This window comes from Salvelinus namaycush, chromosome 10 (genome assembly GCF_016432855.1).
Source record: "Salvelinus namaycush isolate Seneca chromosome 10, SaNama_1.0, whole genome shotgun sequence".
NCBI lineage: Eukaryota > Metazoa > Chordata > Actinopteri > Salmoniformes > Salmonidae > Salvelinus > Salvelinus namaycush.
This window is the reverse complement of record NC_052316.1, coordinates 10,375,279-10,403,133: the sequence shown is the minus strand read 5'-3', so window position 1 is coordinate 10,403,133 and position 27,855 is coordinate 10,375,279. Positions and strand designations below refer to the sequence as shown.

General features: G+C 42.2%; 1 protein-coding gene across 6 annotated transcripts; it reads left to right on the top strand.

Moving 5' to 3' along the window:
• Window positions 1-1,829: 1,829 nt before the first annotated feature.
• Window positions 1,830-26,261, top strand: ptbp1b (polypyrimidine tract binding protein 1b). Of its 6 annotated transcripts, none has more exons than XM_039002165.1 (16): window positions 1,830-1,912; window positions 2,646-2,699; window positions 4,605-4,635; window positions 9,201-9,264; window positions 9,439-9,611; window positions 9,848-9,994; window positions 11,888-12,100; window positions 12,184-12,294; window positions 13,698-13,887; window positions 14,084-14,164; window positions 14,434-14,564; window positions 16,167-16,200; window positions 17,509-17,601; window positions 17,809-18,025; window positions 18,186-18,263; window positions 23,733-26,261. In XM_039002165.1, exons 1-16 carry the CDS (start codon window positions 1,905-1,907, stop codon window positions 23,863-23,865), a joined length of 1,758 nt encoding a protein of 585 aa, XP_038858093.1. In that variant the 5' UTR covers window positions 1,830-1,904; the 3' UTR covers window positions 23,866-26,261. The 6 variants fall into 6 exon arrangements, with proteins under 6 accessions (XP_038858093.1, XP_038858096.1, XP_038858094.1 ...); XM_039002168.1 differs by having other exon boundaries at window positions 4,608-4,635; window positions 13,698-13,875; window positions 23,733-23,865; XM_039002166.1 differs by having other exon boundaries at window positions 4,608-4,635; window positions 23,733-23,865.
• The last annotated feature ends 1,594 nt before the right edge of the window (window positions 26,262-27,855 follow it).

Below are 27,855 nucleotides of genomic sequence, written 5' to 3'. Positions count from 1 at the left end.
GGGTGTGGCTGAAATAGCCGAATCGACTAATTTGAAGGGGTGTCCACATACATTTGTATATATGGTGTATAATAACCTGCACATGTTAAACATTTCGGATGGAATCAGCCATGATTTGGATGCAATGTAATTTCTCAAATTTACTGCAGCATATTTCCATAAAAAAAGATAGAAGCCTAGGCTAGGCATACTGTATGTTATTTGAATGTGGACAGATTAAAATGTTATCAAGAGTAATTTAATATCACTAAACTAATATAAATGTGTTATTGAAATGTCATAAATATCCTTTATTTGTAGTACTCATCAGGTAGCCTAATAACAGCTGTCATGTAAGTCTATAGGCCTATGTTGAACTATGTTTGTATTGGTTGGCTATAAATGGAAGCTACTATGATGTCTTAGTGTATTCTTACTCGTATGTATTATTTCAAACTATTAGGTAAGGGTACATTACCTATATACAAAATATTATTTAGAGCTTTTAAGAATGAATACAGCCTAATTGTTCATATATTCCCCTTCAGAGCATGACGCCCTAGCCCAGAGAGACATACCTGTGGCCTAATGTATTTTGGCTGTGTAATGATGAGTGCTGTAGGCTAAGCCTAGAGAGACAATGGGCTTCAGTCTGGTCGATGTGGGCCCCATCAATTATTCATCTATGGGCAGGTGTGTCACCTGCACCCAAACAGAAAAGTAATTTCCTGAAAGGGAGCATGTGAGGTAATTATTTATGGTGTGTTACCTGATACAGAAAGATCCTTGTGATATACTGAGTCCAGGAGCTTCAACTGCATATTTGCTCCATTCAGATTACGTTTATTTCATTCTCGCAGTTTTTGTTCAATGTGAATATACATAGAGGCAAACCTGCTGTAGTGTAGCCTAGCCATTTTGCATCAAATTGCAGTCAACCCATCTCCATATGTTGTCTTATTGTTTTTTTATGAAGGGTAGAGGAATTTTGCTATTTTTTCAGGATGTTGCCATAGCAGTGAGGAGTCTTGGGACCAGGTGGTACAGGGGGCTCGATCTCCCTCTGTCGCACTCCAGAAGCTTTCCCACATCAAAGGAGTCCCATAACCTTTGATGCCAGACAAGGTTGAAATTCGAACGACAGCAATCCGACTAGATAAGGGTCTGATTAGGCAGCTGTTACGGAACAGAGGGTATGCCACTGACACGGCAAAGAGAAGTAAGGTTTTAAATGTATACAATCTATTCCATACTGTTTTTGTCTTCCCAGTACATCTCCTACATTTGTCAAGGCCATGCTCACGGATTTAGGCCATCTTGTGAAACAAGAATTTGTCTTACTGTGCCCATAGGCCCAAAGCTGAATCTGTTTCTTGGGAATCGTAGCAACGCATTTGAATAAATTGTCAAAAATGATCTGCATATTTGATAGCGTCTTTGCCCTTAATTTGTTCTTTAGGCATATGAAGAATAATGTATTGTCTATTTTCCTTACAGTCGTCCACGAACTTACACCAAAAGGTGTTGGAAGCACAGGTTCAGCCATGCAATACCAGGATATGCCATTTTTCAACACATATGTAGACAGTTGTATCACAAATTAATTCTGCATAAAAATTATGAAAATAACAATCTTTTTATCGTCATGCGGATTTAATTTGTGACTGACAATTGACCATTTACAATCAAAGTCCATGGACAACTTTTTTAAGACCGCCCTTCTCTAGCAACTATCGTCTTGTCCTATCAGCACCCACTTCTCGTCTCAGACGCCCACATTTTTTCTGTTCTCCCCAATCGTTGGGCTTTACTAGGCTAATCACATTTCGCTTCTCTGTTCTCCGCCATTTTGTAAGGGTATAAGAAAAGTCAGCCAGGCAACAGACTTGTTGGTCTAACTTGTGTAGCTAGTTCCGTGTTGTGCAATGGACGGGTAAGTTCAAGGAAGAAGTTATGCTCTCGAGAAAAGAGCAACAAACTAACATGCTATATTAAATATGTCCTGTAACGAAAATGAGCTAGTTAACCTAGTATTGTGTTATTGTCTTTTGGTTGCGATGGAAACATGGTAAAGCTTATTTTCTGTGCATCCGTGATAGATACTCCGAGATGCTTAACGTCGTTAGTTACCAACCAACATTGTTGTTTTGGCGTTGTAGTTAACACTAGCAGGCTATTTTCTTGCTGTTGTCTAGACTAAATTGCTCTTTAGTTAATAAAAAACAAGACAGTGACGCATATTGAGTGGACTAGCTAGCTTTTCTGTGGTATGGATGCTAGTTTGGCTAAGGCACTAGTTCTAGCCACTGAAAACTGGAACCACCTGTGGCAGTGGGGCGTTGGATTAGTGTGTGTTGCAAGAATGTTTGCCAAGATATTGTAATGTAGATGGGCCTATCTACCTACCGTATTGTCTAACTTTGCTGACGGTTAAACTATAGCTATTTACTTAGTTTTAGAAGTCTTGCCATGACGTTGCTAACGTGGTTATCCAACCATGCTTGTTGTACACAAGTAATATTTCTGCTGCAGACGTTGAGAGAAACAATACTTGAGAATTTTTAAATGTTGTTAATATTGCTATAGTGATCATTATGCTTGAAATTCAGAGCAAACAGTGAAAATATAATATTATAGGCTTGTTATTAACCCCACATTTCTTCCAGCCGTCTAGAGACTGATTTGTATCCTATGGGATCTACTTACGTCACTGAACTAGAGTAAGTTCTTATTTTCATATACATTTTTAAATGCAAGGTACCAGTTCATTAGTTGTGAATATCGGATAATAAACATGATTTTTAGGCTGATTTTCATATCACTTAGATTTTTTGTTGTATGTTGGAATCAATTTTTACGTCTAATTCATGTAGCACTGTGAGATCCCCGTTGTTGATGCTAAGAAACCTCCATAATGGTGGTGATCAGGTTTCTCAGCATGCAATGACTTGGTGTGAGAATTGAGGGAGTGATTTGAGCTGTTGCATTGTCTTGCTTATCCTCCCCCTTGCAGTCAATGTAGCCTTTATTTGTCTACTTTGAAAGCATATAATCCTAAAAGATGGAACAGTTTTCTTTTTCAGTAGATTCCAACGTGTAAAGAAAGCATTTAGCATTTTTTTTGTAAAATTGTCATGTGTGGGCTTTGAAACCACAAGGAATTTGTCATGGCTGCAGATATTTGGCTTATGGGAGTTTGAGGGGCATATTTGCCACAAGACGATTTTGCATATGTGTATTCCTTTTGTCCTAAAGAATGGCACATAATTATGTTACTGTGGTTTTCAGCCACTGGTCAAGTTATTTATATTGATCAGTGGTTGATCAATCTAATTATGATTGAGAAAGGGTGGTAGATGGGAGGAAGGCTTGAGAGAGCTTTTGGGCTGAGTTTCCTGGCTGTCTCGCATGAGAAACAGGATGTGGAGGTTAATCTTCAACTGAGTGTCCGCCAAATACCACTCATTTTTCATGGGCAAAGCTGTGGGAAAGGGAACGGTTTGCTTTTTGCTCTTTCCACCTTTAACATTAGAGGGTATCAAGGGAATGCTTTGCCTTAAATGAAATTTAGACAATTGGCTAACATTGTTTTTCTACTTGATCTTGGTAGAATTATAAAGTCAAACTTTTTACTTTCTAGCAATTCCTATTATGGACATTCAACATACATTTAGAAGTGGAGAGGCATTTGGCAACCTCCCTAGTCTTATTTGTGTCAAAAGAATAAACTATCATCTGTAACATCTAATCTAGCACCCGACCTTACTGGTGGCAGCACTGCTCCAGATGTCCAATGCTATTGCGAATTCGGTTTATGAAACTTGACAATTGTATGTTCTGCATGGTTCCTTTATGAGGGGCAGCAGGGTAGCCTAGTGGTTAGAGCGTTAGGTCACTAACCGAAAGGTTGCTAGATCGAATCCCCGAGCTGACACGGTAAACGTCTGTCGTTCTGCCCCTGAACAAGGCAGTTAACCCACTGTTCCTAGGCTGTCATTGTAAATAAGAATTTGTTCTTAGCTGATTTGCCTAGTTAAATAAAGCTTAAATAAAAATGAAGTCATTAGCTACTTTTCCATTAACTTGTCATGGGATTTTTTTTGTCAACATTTAGAAAGATCGCATAGAAAATAGACATTGCGACGTTGCTTTTGTCGTATAAAACTGGGTCCATGGAAACCTGCCTATTAACTTGAGTTCAGGCCTAAGTGCAGAGCACATTTATTTTGGTAGTGTTTTTGGAAGTGTTTGGTCTTAACGTAGCTTTTTCTGAGGTGACATCCTGCTCTTATTTTGACATAACTATTTTTTTTATTGTTGGCTAGGCAGCCTATATGGCAGTTTTGCTTCATATTAAGGTTAGACACGTGGACAATAAAATGCACTTTAAAAAAGTTGAGTAGCCTATTGGTACCAATGTTGACTGACTGTCCGCTTTTCAACTTTTCTGCATCTGATAAATAAATCTAGTTCGCTGTTTTTTTTTTAAGCTTTTCTCTACCTTTTGGGGTTTCTGGCTCTTAACTATACAATAGTGAACCTCTTAGTCTTTTAACCTTAATTTGGGCATTTTAATCTTTCATCCTTACTGCTTCTAACATTCCTGTCTTCTCTTTTCTTCACAGCAGTGTCCACGATATTACAGTTGGTACAAAGGTAGGCACCCTCTTTTCTCCTTTCGCTTTTCCCCTGCTTCAACATGTCAGAACAAGAGGTGTTTGACAAGGGCTTCAGATTAGAATGACCTATGGATGTAGCCGTGTGTGGATTTGACCAATTGTTGCTCGTGCTGCATTTTATCCCTAATTATATTCTTGTTATTACGGCAGCCATGCCAACTATTTGCTCCATGAGAAATGAAAGCTTTCAAAGAAGCTAGCATGTGAAAGCACACCTACAACCAGTTTGGATCTGGCAGTGGGAATATCCAGTTTGCTTAGGTCGCAAGTTTTTAATTGGCTTCAAGTCACCCAACAGGTTCCTTTTGTTAGCATTTTTTCATGGTAGTTGACTGATTAAACCGTGTTGTGGAACTGTAGAGGAGGCATGCACAAAGTAAAGGATACAATTAAGGGGAAATGCCTCCCTAATGTTGCTTGTTTTCTTTCATGACACTTTGCTACACTTTATGGGGGCAAGGAAAAGTAAAACTCTGCCTTGTCACTGGTAACCAGTTACCAAGTTTACATTTCTCAAACTGTTTTCATTCTGTGTGGCGAGAACGTTGCTGTGGAAAAAGTCGAGCCTAATTATTGGTTGGCTTTGGCATTGTGCCGGGAATGCTCTTGGTACATTCCAGTGTTCTGGCTCCTCCAAGCGCTTGTCTCTCTTAAGGACGTCTTAAGGACGCTTGTCTCTTCACTGATACACCAGCACATGTCCCAGTAAGTGTTAGCCAATCGTAATGCTGAACCACTCATAGGCTGGTCATTTCTCAAGAAAACGCCTACTTTTACCATCAAATGCCCCCTGCAGTCTATTGGCCAGGGCTAGCTAACTTGAGCAAAAGCAGATGTTTCTAGATGGTGGAAATTTATGAGGATTTTTATGCTCTACACAGCAGATATGCAGTTGAAAGTGCTGTCTCATTCCCCTGATGGATGTTGATGTTGAGTGACTCCAGGATATGTGGTTTTGGGATGGCGAGCAAACACACGGAGCCGGTGTTCCTGACTCGGTGCATGTTGCACGTCTATGCTCTACAGACTGTTACTGTCGCTTCCCAGCTTGGTCTTCAAAGGCCACCCCACAGCAACTGCATTCCTCGCATCTCTTTTTCGCAGAGATAATCGTCTGTGGTATGTACCTAGCCAAGGGGGGACTCTTAGCACACAGCACAAAGACTGATTCTTACAGGTACCACGTGCATATGAGAAGGCCATTTTGTTACACACAAGCCAGCGCACATCGGTAACCTTAAGGTGGTGGTAATACGTAGCCAGGTTATCTTCACAGGAAAAGGGAGCAGTTTGCTGGAATGCGGGTGTGTTTTTTTCACTCCATTTTGGTAATTGCTTCTTGTGTTTCCTGTTCTCCCCCTGGGGTGTGTCATTACAAACTGCTGACATCAAAGAATGGCCTGTTGACTGTTTCAAAATGGTTGAGAGGATCTTGGGTGGAACTGTGTAATTTGGATCAGTACAAATTGTTGCCCCTTAACATTTAGTTATGAAAATTGTAACCAGGCGAGTGCAATATTTTATTACTTTGATGTTATTGTGATATTATAGGCCTATATTTTCGTAAGTGATAGTTATCCTGGAGAAGACTGCAGCTATTTTAGGCCAACGTAATAGTTGATGTCAATGTTCTTGAAATGCCACTGGAGGTGTAGTGAACAGGTTCAATCATCAAATGTAATTTTGGGGTTTTTCATAGTTTTCTAATCCTATGTTATGCTCTACCTTTAAACATTTTTTTTATATAAAGATGAGGAATAGGTCATTAAATGTAAAGACTAGGCCTATTTACCTTGGCTGTGGAGATGGCCTCTCAATCTCATTCCTCAAAGATGGGAGAGGGTGGTGGGGTGAATGGAACCAATTCAGCACATGCAAATATGTTTCCCCCCATTTTCAACATGCATGTTGTTCCTCTGGCCTCTGTTTACCCCACACAAGCTGATTAGGGAAAGGATGGTATGGGAAAGGGCTGGGTGGCCTGTGTTTGATCATGTCAGTTGCCATTGGCAAAAGTTTCTAGGTAGCCAGCATATAGGCTACGAACTAGATTAAAACTCACGGCAGCCGCGATTTAGTGGCTTTAAGGGGTTCAGACACACCATTTGTGTTTGCTGGCCGAGAGTACATAACTCGCCGAGTGCGCACCGATTTTTACATGGCATGAAACATTTCGTCAGTCAGATGTATACAGCAGGTGGTCCCTAAAACACAGCGCTGTGAACGATAGGCAGACGAATGCTAGATCCACCTTCGGTGCATTGAGCTTTAAGAGGCAGAGGATTGAATTGCCGTTCAATAATTTACATGTTGATAAGTAACAAGATCTCACTTGGCCACCTCCAAGGATCCCCTATTTTAATCGGAACTGGCCTTTTAAACTAGTTTTGAACATTTGTGTGCGGCAGGGTAATTGCCAGGAGAATTTTAGACCTGGCTGTGGGTCTGAAGAGAATCAGCCTTGTGTATTTAGGCTAAGAGTCACGGGTGTGGCTTAGCAGCGCACCTCACCTGGAGCCACAGTCTATGGTTTCTATGGGGACGGAGTGACATTCAGTGCTGCCCTGGTAACGACCCCATTCTTGCGGTGCTTTGTCTCCTGCTTGCCTGCGCAGTCTTTTTCACCCCCCCTGCTTTTCCCTCTCCACACCTTTCTAATCTTGTAATTTAGCCCCTCAAAAGCTCCCTCTGAAAACTCCATTAGAAAACCACTCACTTCATTAACATTGCTAACCAACTGAAAGCCTTAGCACAGCTTTTTAAAGCATTGCAGCTTAACTGAGTTTTATAACAAGTCTTGTTCTATCGCATAGTTATTTTATAGGACATAATACTTAACGGGCTTAACTTTTGACAACTGAATACATATCAAGTGTTATGTCTTTAATCAATAAGTTCTATTTTTTTTACCGAACAGTCTGGCCAATTGAGTAGTAAGTTCTCCTTGCCCTTGTAAAAGCCATTTGAGTGTTTGTGGCAGACAAAGCCTGCTCTGTGACTTGGCCTGCCAGTCCTGCTAAGTGTTAATTTATTTTATTTTTAGTCTGTAGCAGGACCAGGAACATGCTTTTTGCTACCAAACCTCTTTTGCAGACCTTTACACACAATTTACACTCGACCCCTTACATATGGTTTTCATTGAGTCCCGCACCCGTGGAATTTGGAGGGGTTGGTGGTGAGAGGAGAGCACATTCTGTTGCCATCTCAGCACTGCGGAAGGCTGTTTAGTTGTGTACTCCTTGTGTTAACCAGAGCAAGCTTCCCGTCCACATTGTCGATTACATGAAAAGCGCTGGCTAGCTGGTGGTGAATCATTTCCTTGAGCGTTGTCTGTTTCCACCTATTGTTGGTGTTATAGACTAGAGGACAGATGGTGTGCAGCCTTGTTTTACACACGCTGTAAAACTACCTCTGTTTTATAGGGCATTGTATGTTTATGGCTCTGTATTTGTTTAAATCCGGTTTTACTGTGGTTTAGGCTTTTCTTTATCAGCATAGGCTTATAGTTCAAGGGAAATATAGTTGGGCTATGTAGGTGATGTAAGAACAACTTATACGTTTGTTTCAAGCAAAATTATGTTGAGGCTTTTAGCTAATTAGTTTTTTGGGGGATTGGTCCATCGACTATGGGGAGTGTGTGAGCAGATCACCATCTGAGACATCACCCCCTATCAGTACCCACCTGGGTTGTGCCAGACTGCGGAGTGATGTACCACCAGGCCCATGACTCGGGTTTCTGCTCCCCCGTCCCTCCCCGCCCTCTCATTCCTGCTGCTTGGCGACCCAGAAACCGAGTTGTTTTTTTTCCTCCCTTCCCACTGAATTCTCTGGTTCCCTCCCTTAAACCTATGCCAATACGGATGACCCCAACATGCATACAAGCACATGCATGCACATGAAATGCAAGGGCAGTGGGGGTTGGGATGGAGAGATTGGGTTGTGTCCATTTACACCCCCCCTTCCCCTACCGTAGGCCATAGAGGACTTAATGAGGTTAGCAAGTCCGGTCATTGGATCCCTGTCAGTCTGCGTATGGTCTTATCTATGCGCATTCCTCGTCTTTCTTTGTCTGCTTCTTCTACTTGTAGCTCAGGGGCTGTAGACTCAGGTTCACAACTTTTCATGTTAGCTAAGCAGCTGACCTTTTCCTGTTCCCTTTGTCACAAGGGAATGTGTCACCCGGTACCTTCATACAGGTCCACGGGAAAGGCTAGTAGAGGGACAGCCTAGTAGTCCATCTGTTTGTTTTGGCTGTGATGGGGAGAACCTGTGCCAAGATTTGTGATTGTCAATATTGGTCTTCCCATTATTTTGATAGGTCAAAGTGGGTGGGTTTACCTGTGGCTGTTACGAGTTTCTTTTTTGGTCCCAATGCATACGAGACAAGACGTTTCTCCCTTTTCCATTGTAAACCATAGGTCTTAACTAAAAATAAAATGGGAGAAATGTGCTATTCAGTCATTAGGCTGGTCATGTCTTTAAAATGACGCTGGTGGTGCAGTTCTGCATTGGTCTCAATTGCATATCCTTCTCCATTTGCAGAGAGGATCAGACGAGCTTTTCTCCTGCGTGGCAAACGGACCCTATATAATGACCAGCGCAGCAGGTCAGTGTTTAAACCTCCGTTTGTATTAATATCAACCAAGTAAACTTTTGAATCCACGATGAGCGAAGTTTGAGCACCACCTCTTCCAATTCTGATCTACTTCGGCTGAATTATCAAAAGGGTGTACATCCCAACAGTAGGCTCTCTCTCTTTCTTGCTCCCTCTCCTCCACAGCCAATGGCAATGACAGCAAGAAGTTCAAAGGTGACATAAGGGGCCCGGGCATCCCGTCGCGCGTCATCCACGTGCGCAAGCTCCCCAACGACATCAATGAGGCCGAGGTCATCTCCCTGGGCCTGCCCTTTGGCAAAGTCACCAACCTGCTCATGCTCAAAGGAAAAAACCAGGTAAGTGGTCTCCCATGCCAACCCTAGCTCATTTGCTTTACCAGGGTTCTCTTGCCCTCCGCTCAGAGGGGAGGGGCGTATTAGTTACCATTTCATAAGCTGGTAGTAACCAACTGTTAACCAGAGAGGAGCATACAACTGTTGTAGTAGTAGAGTGAATGATATGGCCCGCCTGCTATCTGTAGCTTTTTTTCTCTCCCAGAAATGGTGTTCTTATGACATTCTCCTGTGTCCAGGCCTTCATAGAGATGAACACCGAGGATGCGGCTCAGACCATGGTCAGCTACTACTCCTCGGTGACGCCGGTCATCCGCAACCACCCCATCTTCATGCAGTACTCCAACCACAAGGAGCTCAAGACGGACAACTCCCCCAACCAAGTGGTGAGTCACTCTGCTGCAGCTACTTCCTTCTCAACAGTTGCATAACCCTTTATCTGTGCAGGCTTACTACTTCTGGAAGGCCATAAGAGAAGGCTGAACTCGAGTACGCTTCATGTTTTCAACGTTGCTTGGACAAAGGAGCTTGTCTACAAAACACATCAGCAAGGGATTTCAGCTGCCACCCTGAACCTTCTTTCATAATTACTCTTCATTCATTTTGACTTTCATTTTCTAGGTTTCTCTGAGCAATTAGTGTTTGATGCTTAGAGCCAACATGAAGTGGGTTTCCTCCACAGCGGACTAGTTTGCTGTGTAGTGTTCCACATTTTTGGTTTTCTTTATTTTGAATTGGCCTCCTGCGCTCTCCGTTTCCTGTATTGCTGGGTCAAAATGACTCATTTGGAAACAATCTGTTCTTGCCAGGGCTTGTGTGGTTGCACAAACAAACCACCAGTCTACTTGTCAGCTGACTTTAGCCAATCAGAATGAACCTATATTCTGCCGTGTTGCTGAAAATGGAGCTGTCGGCATACGACTGCTAATTTGTTCAACTTCTACTTTATTCCGCAGAGTGTGTCTCAAGTTTACCTTTCCCTGAATATCTTGCAGGGTTGTACCCAGTTCAGGGAACACAACTGAAAACCAGAAAATATATATTTTTTCAAGGAACTGAAATGTATCCTGGAACAAAAGTGACCCATAATGTTCCAGAAAAGAAGCGTTATTTTAAAAGCACGGGAACTGATTAATACTTTGCGTTCCAGGCACACCAAAAACAATTGGCCCCCAACAAAGCGCATGTATGAGAAGTCCTCACTCAGACTTATTCCAGTGTCTACCTGCATGCTGAAAATCTTTGCCAGTGTGTGTTTAGGCTACCTGCCCCTCCCCTGTCTGACACATAGGCTAATGTACTGACCTTACAAGCTTGATTCAGAAGATGGGGATATAAACCAGTACTTTTTGGGGGGTTCGAACCGGTTCAGAACTTTTTTGCTGGTCGGAACAGTGGAATGGAAGGGGGGGAACATGATGGTTGTGTTCAGACCTGACGTGATTGGAAAATAATTGATATCTTATGGTCTAGTGTGTACCATGCACCCTCCCAACATGTTCCAACTGATATCTTATGGTCTAGTGTGTACCATGCACCCTCCCAACATGTTCCAACTGATATCTTATGGTCTAGTGTGTACCATGCACCCTCCCAACATGTTCCAACTGATATCTTATGGTCTAGTGTGTACCATGCACCCTCCCAACATGTTCCAACTGATATCTTATGGTCTAGTGTGTACCATGCACCCTCCCAACATGTTCCAACTGATATCTTATGGTCTAGTGTGTACCATGCACCCTCCCAACAAGGCCCTCCCTTTTTCTAAACACTGTTTCCTGGTAGACCGCATGCCAATGGCGACCAATGGAAGCCATTGCTGTCCACTCTACTCCCCCTTCAAATTACTCTACTCTTATCTGCTAATAGGTCAATGAAGGTAACATAAACACTGCTGCAGTGTAGATGAACATTCCCAGATGTTTGGGTTTTGCTGGTAGAAAATAAGTTTCCCTCCATGGTGTTCCTCAGTGTTTTTCTTCCCACCAGGTGTTTTACTCTCAAACAGGCCCCAGAGTTTCCACTGTGTATACAAACATGTCACGGACTGAGTGGTCAGCAGCACCCTGGAATGTAATCTTTTACTTCCCAAAATAGTTATTTTTACAGGAAATGTCTTGTAAATGTCCAGCAACTAACCTGAGGCTGTTCAATGAGAACATTCGGAACATTGAAACGTATTGACTGTCTGTGGGAGTCAGGTCAGCTCTACCTGAGCGTTTGTAGATTTTCTTGCTTCTTGCCACTTCCATTGAACCATCTTCCTCTCTTCACAGAGAGCCCAGGCGGCACTGCAGGCAGTGAACGCAGTCCAGGCAGGGGGCATGCCCATGGCAGGGGGCATGCCCATGGCAGGGGGCATGCCCATGGCAGGGGGCATGCCCATGGCAGGGGTGGATGCCTCGGGGGGCATGGGTGGGCACAGCCCTGTGCTGCGCGTTATAGTGGAGAACCTGTTCTACCCAGTCACCCTGGATGTGCTGCATCAGGTAAAACACACTTTTCAGTACATTTATGACTGTATATAGGTCTGAGCTTGTATTCCCCCTGACCATGCCCTCCTTGCATGCAGATCTTCTCTAAGCTCGGCACAGTGCTGAAGATCATCACCTTTACCAAAAACAACCAGTTCCAGGCCCTGCTGCAGTACTCGGACGGTCTGACCGCTCAGCACGCTAAACTGGTAAGTAGTGCCATCTACCTGTCACAATAATATACAGCAGTTCTTATTCCCCTCCCATTTTTCTTCATTGTGTTTTCAGAGCCTAACTTTAATGTGTTCTAAGTGTGGAGTGTGGGGAAAAGAATAGTCTGAAAGATGAATGATCAAATCCTTGGATGCAGTCTAATGCGAAGGTAACCTGCCAAAATGACTAATGCCCCATAGCACTCACATCAGTAGCCATTTTGTGCTTTGAAAGGCCGTTCATGACTCAAATCAACACCACCATCCCAGAAACCCTAGACCTACTCCAATTTGCATGACGCAATCTCAATCGCAATCCACACTGCCCTTTCCCACCTGGACAAAAGGAACACCTATGTGCGAATGCTGTTCATTGACTACAGCTCAGCATTCAACACCATAGTGCCCACGAAGCTCATCAATAAGCTAAGGACTCTGGGACTAAACACCTCCCTCTGCAACTGCATCCTGGACTTCCTGACACGCCGCCCCCAGGTGGTAAGAGTAGGCAACAACACGTCTTCCACGCTGATCCTTAACACTGGGGCCCCTCAGGGGTGTGTACTTAGTCCCCTCCTGTATTCCCTGTTCACCCACAACTGCGTGGCCAAACACGACTCCAACGCTATCATTAAGTTTGCTGATGACACGACAGTGGTAGGCCTGATCACTGACAACGATGAGACGGCCTATAGGGAGAGGTCAGAGAACTTGCAGTGTGGTGCCAGGACAACAACACCTCAATGGGAGCAAGACAAAGGAGCTGATCGTGGACTACAGGTAAAGGTGGGCCAAACAGGCCCCCATTGACGGGACTGTAGTGGAGTGGGTCGATAGTTTCAAGATCCTTGGTGTCCACATCACCAACGAACTATCATGGTCCAAACATACCAAGACTGTCGTGAAGAGGGCACAACAGAACCTTTTCCCCCTCAGGAGACTGAAAAGATTTGGCCCCAGATCCTCAAAGTTCAACAGCTGTACCATTACCCAGTACATCACTGGGGTCAAGCTTCCTGCCTTCCAGGACCTATATACTAGGCGGTGCCCCCCCCCCCCTTGGTTTTACACAGCTGCTACTCGCTGATTATTAATGCATAGTCACTTTACCCCTACCTACATGTACAAATTACCTCCACCAACCTGTACCTCTGCACATTGACTTGGTACCAGTACCCACTCTATATAGCCTCATTAATGGAGGGTTATGGAGTTTTATTGTTTATTTTTTTTTAAATTACGTTAGTTTATTTGGTAAATATTTTCTTAACTTCTTGAACTGCATCGTTGGATAAGGGTTTGTAAGTAAGCATTTCACGGTAAGGTTTACACCTGTTGTAGTCGGCGCATGTGATAAATCAAATTTGATTTAATGCTGAAACTGTTGCCCTGTGGTGAAGTCTTTAGATGGGCAGAACATCTACAATGCCTGCTGCACCCTCCGCATCAACTTCTCCAAGCTGACCAGCCTGAACGTGAAGTACAACAACGACAAAAGCCGCGACTACACGCGGCCTGACCTGCCCACGGGAGACAGCCAGCCCTCCATCGACCACCAGGCCATGGCTGCAGCCTTCGGTGAGTACTATGGTGAATACGTTTTAAATTTATCTCCCTCCTTCTTCCCTTCTCATTTAGACATGATTGGACAGGTGGAAGCTATGCGGCTGAACCCGTACCCTTCACCTGTCCAATCATTTTCAACATGTAATATTTGTATAATTTACAATAAACTGAAGGCAACTAATCAATTAACACTCCTCTGTATCCATGCGTGTTTCTCCAGGTGCTCCCGGGATCATCTCAGCCAACCCGTACGCAGGAGCTCATGCCTTCCCCCCGGCCTTTGCCATTCAGCAAGCTACAGGTGAGTCTGATCGTCCTTTCTGACACCTTCCTCGCTCCTAACCAACATTGATGGATTGTAGTTACACGGACCTTTTCACTAACACTTTACATTTCAAGGGGGAAGCTGGCCTCATTACCATTGAGTGGAAACACTACAACTTTGAAACTTTTGCGGACCTATGAGCAGATTAGCAGTCGTGCTCAGCGGCTTCCAGTCCAGCCTTTTCTCTATCAACCCATTCAGGAGTTTAAAAAAAAAGTATCCCTCCCTTTTGCTTCCCTCCGCAGGCCTGACGATGCATGGTGTCCCCGGAGGCCTGGCCCAACTGACCATGCCCGTGGCGGCTGCAGGCAGAATGGGCTTCCACCAACTCTCCGGTGGCCACTGTGTCATGCTGGTCAGCAACCTCAACCCAGAGGTTAGTCCTTCCTTGACTCCCTCTCAACCCATAGTGGCCCAGATGGACTGAGTCCAGCTGTGAAGCCTCTGTGGACGTGGGTTTTTATTCCTGTTCCCTACTCTGCGCCCCAAAGTGTGCACTTGCTCACTCACCCCTCGTGCATTTAGAAGTTGATTGTCATAAGCATGGGCTACTTTGTGAGTTTTCACCAAATTTCTCGCACCAGTACATTTCTTGTAAATTCATGCAGGGGAGTGAATGAGAGCACACTTTGGGGAGAGAATTGGACTGCAGCCCATATTCGGAGGTGGCTGTTTCAGTGGGCCCACATGACACACGCCAAGTAAATTGGGCTGTGTATTATATGCTGGCTCTCCGTGTAACATTGATGTTAATGTATCCACTTCTATTAAATGTTTTTCAGGCCTCTCCCTTTACCCACACACAAACAAACCATGCATTAAGTTATGCCTAGGTGATATAGAGCCCCCATTACTGTCAACTTCCTGCAAGAATGCAATGCGTACAGTGTAGCAGAGCTCTTGGCTTTTCCCTAGTGTTTTTCCTCACTCCTGTTCTCCTCTGAAAGTGTTGTACCATCCCCGTTACCGAAGTTTCGCTAGCAGTAGATGCAAACACTTAGGATACACAAACTTCATGAATATTTATTTGTTGACTCATTCAATCACTATTATAATTCCAAATATTTGCAAGTTTTCATTCAAATTGAAGATTAGCTTTAGGTTATTTGCGCCCTCATACATAGCTATATTTACCATACAGCCAGTTGGACCTATATATTGTACGTTAACTGTGTGGAATTTCTGAACATTATATTCATCAACATAATGGTACCAGTCCCTCTTAATCTACTGAGCATGATAAACTTTAAATTATTGGACAGCTCATTCCATAAATTCCATACAGGCAGTGCAATATTGCTTTTATACATTTAACATGGCCTTTAGCTTAAGCCCAACAAATATTTCTAGAATCATTCATTTAAAGAATGTATCTCTTCAAAAGTAATGGTGCACGTCAACACAGACAGAATTATAGAAGTATTGTCTCAGCCTCATGTGTATCATTCCTCCTAGTTTCATTGTTGGTTTGTAATCTTCACTCTGATTTAAAGCACATTCTATACTGGATGGAACACTTCATATTTCTTTGTATACTGACCTTGTTTTTACCTCCTTTTCTTGTTTCTCTCCCTCCCATTCCCCCTCCCCCTCTTTTTTGGTTTTAATACCTTCACCTGGAAACTTTTTTTTTGCCAAACTGACTGCACGCCCCATGAATTCCCTCTCCCACTTTCTTCTCTCAACCATTATACCACATCATCCATTGTGTACACATCACATTCATATAAACACATGTTAATATATCCACTTATCTTTCTCATATCATATTGTTACATATACCACCCCTCCACATCTCCTCCCACTTTGCTCCTGTCCAATTTATTAACCCTCATGATCCAACCACTGTTTTTTTTTGTTGCCATTCCCCGTGGAACTGCCTCCGCTGTGGATGATATGTTGAACCTCCACTCTCCTGCCTCCGATCTTTTTCCTGTCCCTTCCTCCCTCCGCTGCCTTCCTCTGCTGTCTTATAAAGAGAGTTACGCCCCAATGCCTCTTTATTCTTTTCGGTATGTTATCATTAGCACCTTTTTTATTATTACTACTTGTTTGTTCTGTTCTTTTTCTTAACTAATTTGTTTCAGTTTTTTGTTATTTTAGTTTTCAAATATTTTGCGTGTTGATTTGAGACACTTGGCAAAAAGTTGCAGCATTTTCATGGTTTCTGTCCACAGCTGTCTTTAAAGGGATACTGATTTGACAATTTATCAAACTATTTTCTTTCTCTGAAAATGGTCTATAGTTATGGTTTTGAGTCTGATCATCAACTTAAGCCAAATTGGTCAAGAATACGTGGACCTTAAATGCAATTTTGGGCCGATGTCTCAATGCTGCAATTTTCGGTCCCACGCTATATGGATATTGCAGACTAGTCTTTTTAATACTATGGACCAATTTCATGTCAAGAAAACCTATGAATAATTTCCAGATCAGAGTTGAATATTCCTTTAAACATAGTGCAAATGACAAAACTGCACGTTGTGCATTTTAATTTATAAGAATATCTTGTGGAAAGTTCGGTGAGATGCTGTAACTTTGCCACTGTACATTTAGATTTTATCATCTGTCTATTGTCATAGTTTGCATGCTTGATTTTTGTCATCTTGCATGCCCTTTATGAACGCTGTATCAATTGCTTTTGGTTAATGGTCAAGACTCCCATTTGTGCAGAGTACATATGGCCAATTTTGCATTCCTTCTGATCCTTATTCTAAATTTCTGACTTGCAGTCTGTTTTTTTTAACCATTAAGTGCCTTCATTTTCCTAAATGTTTTTTTACCAATTTAGCAGGGAGGCGTCCTTTTGTAGACGCAAATGTAATATCCTCCTTGATAAACTACATAAATCCCTTATTTTACCTTTTCTGTCCAAGTATAGTGACATTAAGTTCCACAGCCTGTCTCAGACTATTTCAAATCTTTGAATGTATTAAAACCAATGTACAAACAGTAGCCTACACTTTATTTTAAATGGGCTTTTATGGTGTAAAGTCACAAGTACCTCCTGAGATGGTAAATGACCAATTCCCACTAGTGGCCATGATGCAATATTGCAATGATCAGTCGCTTCAGTCACTCTTGCTAGAATGTATTTTGCCCCCCTTATCATTTAGATAAATGGAGGAGCATCTTGATTATGAACTGAAGCTATTCATATACCCAGCTTCCCTGTGGTGCTTAGATGGGTGTTAACCAAATCTTAAGTGCCCAAAGACATGGTTTTGATTGGATGGCTTGGTCTGGTTTAGAGTGAAATTGATTTTCAAATGGTTGTCCCCCCCCCCCCCCCCCCCCCTTTTAAATCTGTATGTATGAAGGTGTATATGGCGACGTGATGAGAGTGAAGATCCTGTTCAACAAGAAGGAGAACGCTCTGATCCAGATGTCTGATGGGACTCAGGCGCAGCTAGGTAAGGGCCAGCTAAACTTTCCTGGGAAGGAATACCTCCAACAAATCCAAGAACTAGTTCCAACTGAACAGCAATGTGTAGGGAGTGATGTGCATCTGACAATGATGCTAAAGGGATAAAAATAAATAACCTGAGGTTATTTAGCGATGGAAATATACCCAAACCTTGAATATAAGACTCACACTGTTTAACCTCTGCTTTTAACAGCAATGAGCCACCTGAATGGCCAGAGGCTCCATGGGAAAGCGCTGCGCGTCACCCTGTCCAAACACACCAATGTTCAGCTGCCCCGCGAGGGCCATGAGGACCAGGGCCTGACAAAGGACTACAGCAACTCACCCCTGCACCGCTTTAAGAAGCCCGGCTCCAAGAACTACTCTAACATATTCCCTCCCTCAGCCACCCTGCACCTCTCAAACATCCCGTAAGTAGACTGGAGGAGTTTCTCCTGCAATGAGTCCCCTGACCCTTTCGATAGCTGCTAATCCTGAGGTACTGCTTTCGTGGTTTGAAAAAAACCTCTACAAATGTATTGGTAAACTTTGCTAAAAGCGTATCAAGTTTTACAATGTCTTTCTTTTTAGTCCCTCTGTGGTTGAGGATGACCTCAAGATGCTGTTTGCGAGCTCCGGTGCAATGGTCAAGGCCTTCAAGTTCTTCCAGTAAGTTTTCTTTTTTCACTCTCAAACAGCCATAAATTTTAACTTTATGTTTTATCTGCTCACGTGTATGATGTCTTTAGGAAAGTCTGTATTTGGAAAGTATTTAGACCCCTCGACGTTTTCCACATTTTGTTACGTTACATCCACATTCTAAAATAGCGTCATTAATCTGCACACAATACCCCATAATGACACAGCATAAACATGTTTTTGAATTTTTTTGCAAGTTTGTGTATAACTTAAAAAAATTACGTAGGTATTCAGACCCTTTACTCAGTACTTTGAAGCACATTTGGCAGTGATTACAGCCTCGAGTCATCTTGGGTATGACGCTAAAAGTTTGGCACACCTGTATTTGGGGAGTTTCTCCCATTCTTCTCTGCAGATCAACTCAAGCTCTGTCAGGTTGGATGGGTAGCGACGCTGCACAGCTATTTTTAGGTATTTCCAGATATGTTCGATCGGGTTCAAGTCCGGGCTCTGGCTGGGCCACGCAAGGACATTCAGGGACTTGTCCAGAAGCCAGTCTTGCGTTATCTTAGGCTCGTTGTCCTGTTGGAAGGTGAACCTTTCCCCAGTCTGATGTCCTGAGTGCTCTGGAGCAGGTTTGCATCAAGGATCTCTGTACTTTGCTCTTCATCTTTCCCTTGATCCTGACTAGTCTCCCAGTCCCTGCCGCTGTAAAACATCCCCACAGCATGATGCTGCCGCCACCACGCTTCACTGTAGGGATGGTGCCAGGTTTCCTCCAGACATGACGCTTGGCATTCAGGCCAAAGTTTGGTTTCATCAGACCAGAGAATCTTGTTTCTCATGGTCAGAGTCCTTTAGGTGCCTTGTGACAAACTCCAAGAGGGCTGTCATGTGGTTTTTACTGAGGAGTGGCTTCCGTCCAGCCACTCTACCATAAAGACCTGATTGGTGCGGTGCTACAGAGATGGTTGTCCTTGTGGAAGGTTCTCTCATCTCCACAGAGGAGCTCTGTCAGTGACCATCAGGTTCTTGGTCACCTCCCTGACCAAGGCCCTTCTCCCCTGACTGCTCAGTTTGGCCAAGCAGCCAGCTCTAGGTAGAGTTTTGGTGGTTCCAAACTTCTTTCATTTAAGAATGATGGAGGCCACTGCGTTCTTGGACCTTCAATGCTGCAGAAATATTTTAGTACCCTTCCCCAGATCTGTGCATCAACACAATTTTGTCTCTGAGCTCTACGGACAATTCCTTCGACCTCCTGGCTTAGTTTCTGCTCTGACATGCACTGTCAACTGTACGACCTTATATAGACAGGTGTGCCTTTCCAAATCATGTCCAATCAATACAAATGACCACAGGTGGACTCCAAGTTGTAGGATCTCAAGGATCAATGGAAACAGGATGCACCTGAGCTCAATTTTGAGTCTCATAGCAAAGGGTGTGAATACTTATGTAAATAAGGCAATTGTTTCTATTTTGTTATAATTGTGGAAAAATGTCTAAACACTGTCATTATGGGGTGTGGAGATTGAGGACATAAAAAAAACATAATAATAAAAAAATAAGACTAACTTAACAATGTGGGAAAGGGTCTGATTCCTTGCTGAATGCACTGTATCTGACCGTGTGAGAAAGGAGTAGTTCACCCAAATAACAAAATGACATTGGTTTCCTTACCCTGTAAGCAGTCTATAAACAAGGTATGCTAGCAATCCATGCTTTGGTCTAGGTTCCCTGGCACTGTTTCCAATTTCAGAAATGTTAGAATATGTGTCATGAATCCCATTCAAATCATTCGGGCATCATGTCTAAATTATCTGAAAGTATCTAAAATTGATTGTGAAGCTCAAAAGTCAATTAGAGGGTTGGTAATCCAGCCAACTTCTGGAAAGTGGTCAAATCTTTGAAACAAAACTCCACCCCTTCGTTGCCCCAGCAGGTTATGACAGCCTCTGGTCCCATGCTAGACAAAATTGACACTTTGTGGTGCTTTTAATAACCATTTTGCTTCAGCTGGCCACCTATTTGAAAGGATAGCCTTTGAAAATTCCTCATTCCGGAGTCCTTTAGTTGACTCAGTGCATCATTCTGTACAATCTTTTCTAACAATCGCATACTTTATTTTCCTTTCTACCATTTGTCTGTTGTACTAAGTGCTTTTCTAAAGATTGATATTTTAAAATCCATAGGGTCTGATTCACTTAATCCTGTTTAATGCAGCTTTCTGCCCCACTTATTGCAGAACCTTTGCCCTATTTTTAATTTGACAATTGTTTCTTGTGTTATCCTGAAGATCTGGAAAGCGTCACGTCGTCCCCCAACATAAGATGAGATCCTTCTGACTTAGATAACTGCTGTCCAATTTCCTAATAAATAATCCCTAAACTCACAGCTTCTCACTCTATTCTTAATGTGCACCAGTCTGGTTTTAGACCTGAACATGGCATCGTGTTAGTGTTAATTGCTTAGATCATTTTTTTTCTGCCTTATTGATAGACCTTTTCCAAGGTCTTCAACATGGTTGACCATCACATTATCATTTTAAAAGTTGACTGATATAGGCCTGGATCAGGCTTCTTTCAAGTGGTTTGAAAATTCTGTCAGACGGAACACTTCGATTTCTGATGGTGTTAAGTCTAGTTTTCTGGCTATTACTTAATGTGTACCGCAGGGGTCGGTATTGGGACCTGTTCTCTTTACTATTTATATAAATATTTGTCTATCGGTTAAAGTGTTATATTCATCTGTATACATGACAGCATCGTCTGCATGCAATCGCCCCAACTGTAGACCAGTCGTTGTTAGTTGCAATCTGACTTTTTTGCCTTTATAAAACTTGTACTTAATGTGGGCAAGACTAAATGTTCTTGAATTCTGGCAAAAATGTTTGATGTGCTACATATTTATTGAATGGTTCTCCCATCGATTGGGTTCTTGACTATATATTTTTGATTCTAAGATTTAAAGTGGGATTATTTAGAAATATATTTTGCCTCTCCCTAAAAAGCAGATTGTACAGTCAATTTTCCTGCCAGTTCTTGACTAGGGTGACACCATTTACCAGAATGCAGCAGCTGCTACTCTGAAACCTTTTGAATGCTGTCTACCATAGCGCCCTTCACTTTATCGCAGGTGACTGTTTTAATACTCGGCACTGCATCCTGTATCAAAAGGTTTGCTGGTACTCATTAAAGTCCCGTTGGTCACCACAATTTTTTATTTAAAAAGCTCTACTACGCTTGCCTGGCTACCCAAACTCCTTGCTCCGGCCAAACGCAATGTGTCTGGGCCGTAGTACCTCCCTGATGATTTCTTGAATAGAAATCCATTCTAGATCGTCTGACTGTTTCCAAAAACCGATGGGTTGGCCAGAGCCAGAACACACATGGGTAATGCAGCGTTTGAAAATGTGGCTTTGGCACTCTGATTGGTTCGAGGTAATTCAAACGTTTTGTTTTGTACAACACCCCCAATTTTGACATCACCACAAACATCTTCAATGATGGCAGTCTGACAGTGTCTTCAGAAAGTATTCCTACCCTTTAACTTGTTCCACATTTTGTTACAACTTGAATTCAAAATGGACAGTGAAAACATGTTTAAAGAAATACAGAAATATCTTGTTTACATAAGTATGCACATGCCTGAGTCGATGCTTTCTAGAAGCACCTTTGGCAGCGATTACAGCTGTGAGTCTTTCTGGATATGTCGCAGAGCTTTCCACACTTGGATTGTGCAGCAACATCCCATTATTCTTGAAAAAATTCTTCAAGCTCTGTCAAATTAGTTGTTGACCATTGCTAGACAACCATTTTCAGGTCTTGCTGTAGATTTCAGTCAACTGTAACTTGACCACTCTTGGTAAGCAACTCCAGTGTAGATTTGGCATTGTTTTAGGTGATTGTCCTGCTGAAAGGTGAAATCTCGGTCTGGTGGAAAGCAAACCGAAGCAGGTTTTCCTCTAGGATTTTGCCTGTGGTTAGTTCTGCCTGTGGTTAGTTCTGTTTAATTTTTTTTATCCTGAAACACTCCCCAGTCCTTAACGATTACACATAACATGATGCAGCCACCACTATGCTTGAAAATATGGAGAGTGGTACTCGGTAATGTGTTGTATTGGATTTGCCCTGAACATAATTGGTATCCAGGACAAAAAGTTAATTGCTTTGCCACATTTTTTGCAATATTACTTTAGTGCCTTGTAAGCAGGATGCATGTTTTGGAATATTTTTTTATTCTGTACAGGAGTAACTACAATGTTGAGCCATCCCTCAGTTTAATGGCTGTGATAGGAAAAAGCTGTCGCTGTTTTAGTCTCCATTGGCTTAATGATATCCCTTAGCGGTTTCATTCCTCTCCGGCAACTGAGTTAGGAAGGATGCTTGTATCCTTGTGACTGGGTGTATTGATACGCCATCCAAAGTGTAATTAATAACTTAATGCTCAAAGACATATTCAATGTCTGCTTAAACATTATTTTTTTTTTTACCCATCTACCTGTAGGTGCCCTTTGCAAGGCATTGGAAAACGACCCTGGTCTTTGTGGTTGAAATATGTTTGAAATTCACTGTTCGACTGAGGGACCTTTTAGATGATTGTGTGTGGGGTACAGAGATGACGTAGTCATTCAAAATTCATGTTAACTATTATTGCACACAGTCCATGCATCTTATGTGACTTAAGCAAATTTTTACACCTGGACTTATTTAGGCTTGCTGTAAGTGGTTGTATACTTATTGACTAAAGACATTTTAGCTTTCAATTTATTAATTTGTAAAAATAAATCCACTTTGACATTATGGGGTATTGCGTGTAGGCCAGTGACACATCTCATGTTAATCCATTTTAAATGCAGGATTTAACACAACATAATTGTGGAAAAACATCCAAGGGTGTGAATACCTTAAGACACTGTATGTAGCGATCGATAGAGCAGCGTAATAAATAACACCAAACTGGTTAACTGAGGTTCCTCGGGTGTCCACCGAATTGAGTAAATCAGCTTTTAGTCTTAATGCATATAACAGCTGGAACAATTTACAAAGCTCATTACAAGTGAATGTTCTGGTGCTGCTCTGGCAATTTTAGTTTTGAGGACCTAGTAGATGAGGAATGTAACCATTTTTCAAATTGTGTTGCGTGTTTGTTTTTTACATTGTATTGAATGCCCTCTTTAAAATTGAATTGATTTGTTGTATTAGTGATCGGGGCACCCTTGAGAATGAGGCCCTGGTCAATGGGTTTCCCCTGAATTAATAAATAAATGCTAATATTGGTCCTATGACTTGAATGAGATTTGTGCCATAAATGCTAAAACATTAGCACTGTGAAACAGTGCCAGTGAAACATAACTTAAACGAAGGCATGGATTGTTGCCACACCTTGTCCATATACCGCAACAGGGTAAGGAAACCAAAATGTCATTTTGGATGAACTATCCCTTTGAATGTTTAAGGAAAGGCTGCATATCTGACCGTGTGCAATGTTTTTATTTTTTAGGAAAGACCGCAAGATGGCCTTGGTCCAGATGAGCTCAGTTGAGGAGGCCATAGAGTCCCTCATCGAGTTCCACAATCACGACCTGGGTGAGAACCACCACCTGAGGGTCTCCTTCTCCAAATCTACCATCTGAGGGGTGCAGCCCAAAACGCTACTGCTAATGGGCTGCCCCCATCCCTTCACGACCTCTACTATGTCAAGTTGTGGGGAAGCGACTCTTGTCGTGAAGTAGCATCCACCACAGCAATCACTTCCATCATTCCTAGTATATTTATATACGCATATCTATGTAAGTCGACCTATAAACCATATGGAAAAGAAACGTGCACACCCGATTTTACTGGGTAAAAAAGAAAAGTTTTATGTTTCTATCATCTTGCCTTTGCGAGGTAAATTAATTCCTTGCTCTCTGCACCGACAGAAGTAGTTTACACTTGCCTGTCTGAGTCTGATTTAAGAGATTGGCGTAGCCTGAACTTCAGTCTTTTGGTAAATTCCATTTGCCCTTGGGTTCCAACACCACTAAGTTCTGAGGTACTTCTGTGATGCCTCATGTCCTCTTTGCCTTCAGATGTTTTCTGTGCCTTACTCCAGAAGTCTTGTCCTTCAATTTGATACGTTGGCATTTTACAGCCAAAACAAAATTTAGCTTATCTTCCTCTCTCCAATTCTTGCTTGCGAAGACCAGGTTTACAGCTGATATGGGTTTACCGTTTGTATAAAATGTATTACAAGGTGGTTCATCCCCCCCATGTATTATGAAGGTTTTCTTTTTAGTCTTATTTTAAGTAAGATGAGCTAGTTAGTTGGGAAGATTAAATCCACAACTCATTATCTAGCTTTTTTATTTTTTAAATATGTAAACCCCTTGTACCAGGGTTTGTGATTATTAGTCTTGTTTACTGTATGTCTAGATGTAGGTTTGCATTTTTTATGAAATATATGCAATAAGTTTTGTACAAATCCAGTATTGTACACATTGTTATTCCTATATACTGTTGTATCTTATAGGTATTGGTCAGTGGTTGCCTTAACGACTGTGCCTTAGCAAAAGGTCTTACTAGAACTTTCCTGATAAGTATGGCTTACAATGTCTTATGATTTGTCTTAATGGCTTGCCTCCTGATGCAGTGGCTGTCAATTTAGTATATTTATACAATTTTGTGATACACTACAGCGCAAAACCAAATAAGGCCTTTTTGCAAGTTATTTTAGCGAACCTGTATACACAGCTTTATTCATAATGCACTGCCACAGAGTTGTGGTAGTCTGCCTGCCCATTATAGCACATTTTACAAGGCTCTTACGGGGATCAGACAAAAGCGGACTATTGTGACTCTGCTGCTGTGAATTATAAAATAAACTTAAGAATTGGAAGCGTCTGTCAGTTGAATGCCAAGATGAATGATGGTTATTTCACATATTTACATGTGCTCCTAAAACAAGAGTGAATACTTTCATATGTCTGTTACTCGGCATAGTGTTTTCAAAGGCCTTATCACAAGGGGTTAGTAGCCTTATTGTACAGGGCTGTGACTTTACCTTAATGCAGTCATTGCTAACGGCAATACGGCACCCTCTTTCATGGTAGTCTATGGACTGGACTTGTGGATCTGGACAACGTTCAACTTAAATTGAAATCCATTTTGCGTTTTTGGAGAAGTGCCTTTCAAACTAAGCCTTTTTTGGTCTGTTTAGAAACGTATGTTCCTGCCTTAAGTCCCCTCAGGCTCATAGGAAATGCACACATCTGGCATAAATGTAAAGGTCTGCAGTGATTCTGCTACAGTGAAGGTGGACACTGTTGTAGATCACATTTTAAAAGGTAATTATCAGTCTTAATACTTGGACATTCCACATGTGCATAATTTTATATTGGGAAATGTTGAGGTTCTTTCCTCAATTAATTGCATCAAGTTCCTTATTTTAAATTGGTGCAAAGCAATAGAATTTCAGGGTCATGTGAGGAACCACAGTGCTCAGACATTGTTCGATCACTAGTTTTCTTGAACACCAGTTTATTACATGCTAACCTATTCATAATTGGACTCCAGCAATGCAGAGGATTGACAATTTGTTTGTAGATTACTCAAGAATAAGCGACACTTGTCTCCATATCAATATGTAGCATGTACTGCTATTATAGGTATTTTACTTGCTTTGCATATCCCAGGCCAGGAGTGGATTTCCCAATTATGCAAAATTGCACAGCATTTAAAATCATTACAACCTCAATCACTTAACATTAAGATGGCAGGATTTCTTCAAGTGAGGTCATTGTCAGGGGGGTGAAAAGCTGTATATAGTTTCTTTTGTACCACAAAGTTGGTATTCAGAAACGATAGGTTTTATAGCTATGAAACATGTATATTTTGATTACAGCTTGGGACCTTTCTCTTGAGCCTCTTAGTAAAAAAAACATCACAATTAAATTGTTTTCTAACACAAAAAATGGGTCCCTTTTGGTCATTAGTGTTGTGTAGCTTAAACTTTTCTTGAAATTGTGCCTTCAATAAATATTTTCACTGCTTTCAATTTGTGATTTCCTTTCTTTGGGTTCTGCCATTTTTAGATTTGCCTCCTTGCTCATCAGTTGGTTTCCTTCGTTCTCCTGCAAACCATTGGATCTATAGAGGCAACTTATTGTTTCTGAGCCAAATACTTACTCTTGCAAAGCACTGTCGGTCGTGTGTCATACAGTTTTAGGGTTCACCGGTGGTCAAATTTGGTATTTTTGCATGTATTTTGATGAAATGTTGCATTGTATGCTAAGTACTGGCAAAATTTGGGGAGCAACTTCTAACTGCGTTTTGTAGTTGCTTGCAAGTTGTATTTAATGTAATGGGGGCCAGGCCCTGTGTTTTTCCCTGACCAGGAAAAGGTGTGGCTATAACTACGACCCAGAGTTTTTCCTGGTTAGACAGACCAAACAAAAATAAACTCACCATGCAAAAATGTCATAGTTACAGCAGTTAAGGGAAATTGGAAAAAATGTATTAGGCCCATATCTATGGATTTCACATGACTGGGAATACAGATATGCATCTGTTGCCCACAACAACAAGTAGGGGCATGGATCAGAAAACCAGTCCGTATCTGGTGACCACCATTTACCTCATGCAGCATGACTTGTCCTTCGCATAGTTGATCCGGCTGTTGATTGTGGACTGATGTCCCACTCCTTTTCCCTGCCTGTGCGAAGTTCCTGGATATTGGCAGGAACTGGAACACGCTGTCATACACGTCGATCCAGAGCATCCCAAACATGCTCAATGGGGGACATGTCTGGTGAGTATGCAGGCTATAGAAGAACTGGGACATTTTTCAGCTTCCAGGAATTCTGTATGGATCTGTGCATTATCATGCTGAAACATGAGGTGATGGCGGCGGATGAATGTCACAAATGGGCCTCAGGATCTCGTCACGGTATCTCTGTGCATTCAAACTGCCATTGATAAAACACAATTATGTTTGTTGTCCGTAGCTTATACCTGCCCATACCATAACCCCACCGCCACCATGGGGCACTCTGTTCACAATGTTGACATCGGCAAACCGCTCACCCACGACACCATACACGCTTTCTGCCATCTGCCCGGGACAATTGAAATGGATTCATCCACGAAGAGCACACTTCTCCAGCGTGCCAGTAGCCATGGAATGTGAGCACTTCGAACTGCAGTCAGGTCGAGACCCTGGTGAGCTTCCCTGAGATGGTTTCCGCCAGTTTGTGCAGATGTTCTTCAGTTGTACAAACCTACAGTTTCATCAGCTGTCCGGTGGCTGGTCTCGGCTGATCCCGCATGTGAAGACGCCGGATGTGGAGGTCCTGGGCTGGAGTGGTTAAACGTGGTCTGGGATTGTGAGAACGGTTGGACATACTGCCAAATTTTCTAATGTGACATTGGCTTATGATAGAGAAATGAACATTACATTCTCTGGCAACAGCTTTGTTGGACAATCCTGCAGTCGGCATGCCAATTGCACTCTTCCTCAAAACTTGAGACGTCTGTTGCATTGTGTTGAGACAAAACTGCACATTTTAGTGGCCTTTAATTACCCCCAGCACAAGGTGCACCTGTGTAATGATCATGCCGTTTAATCAGCTTATTGATATGCCACA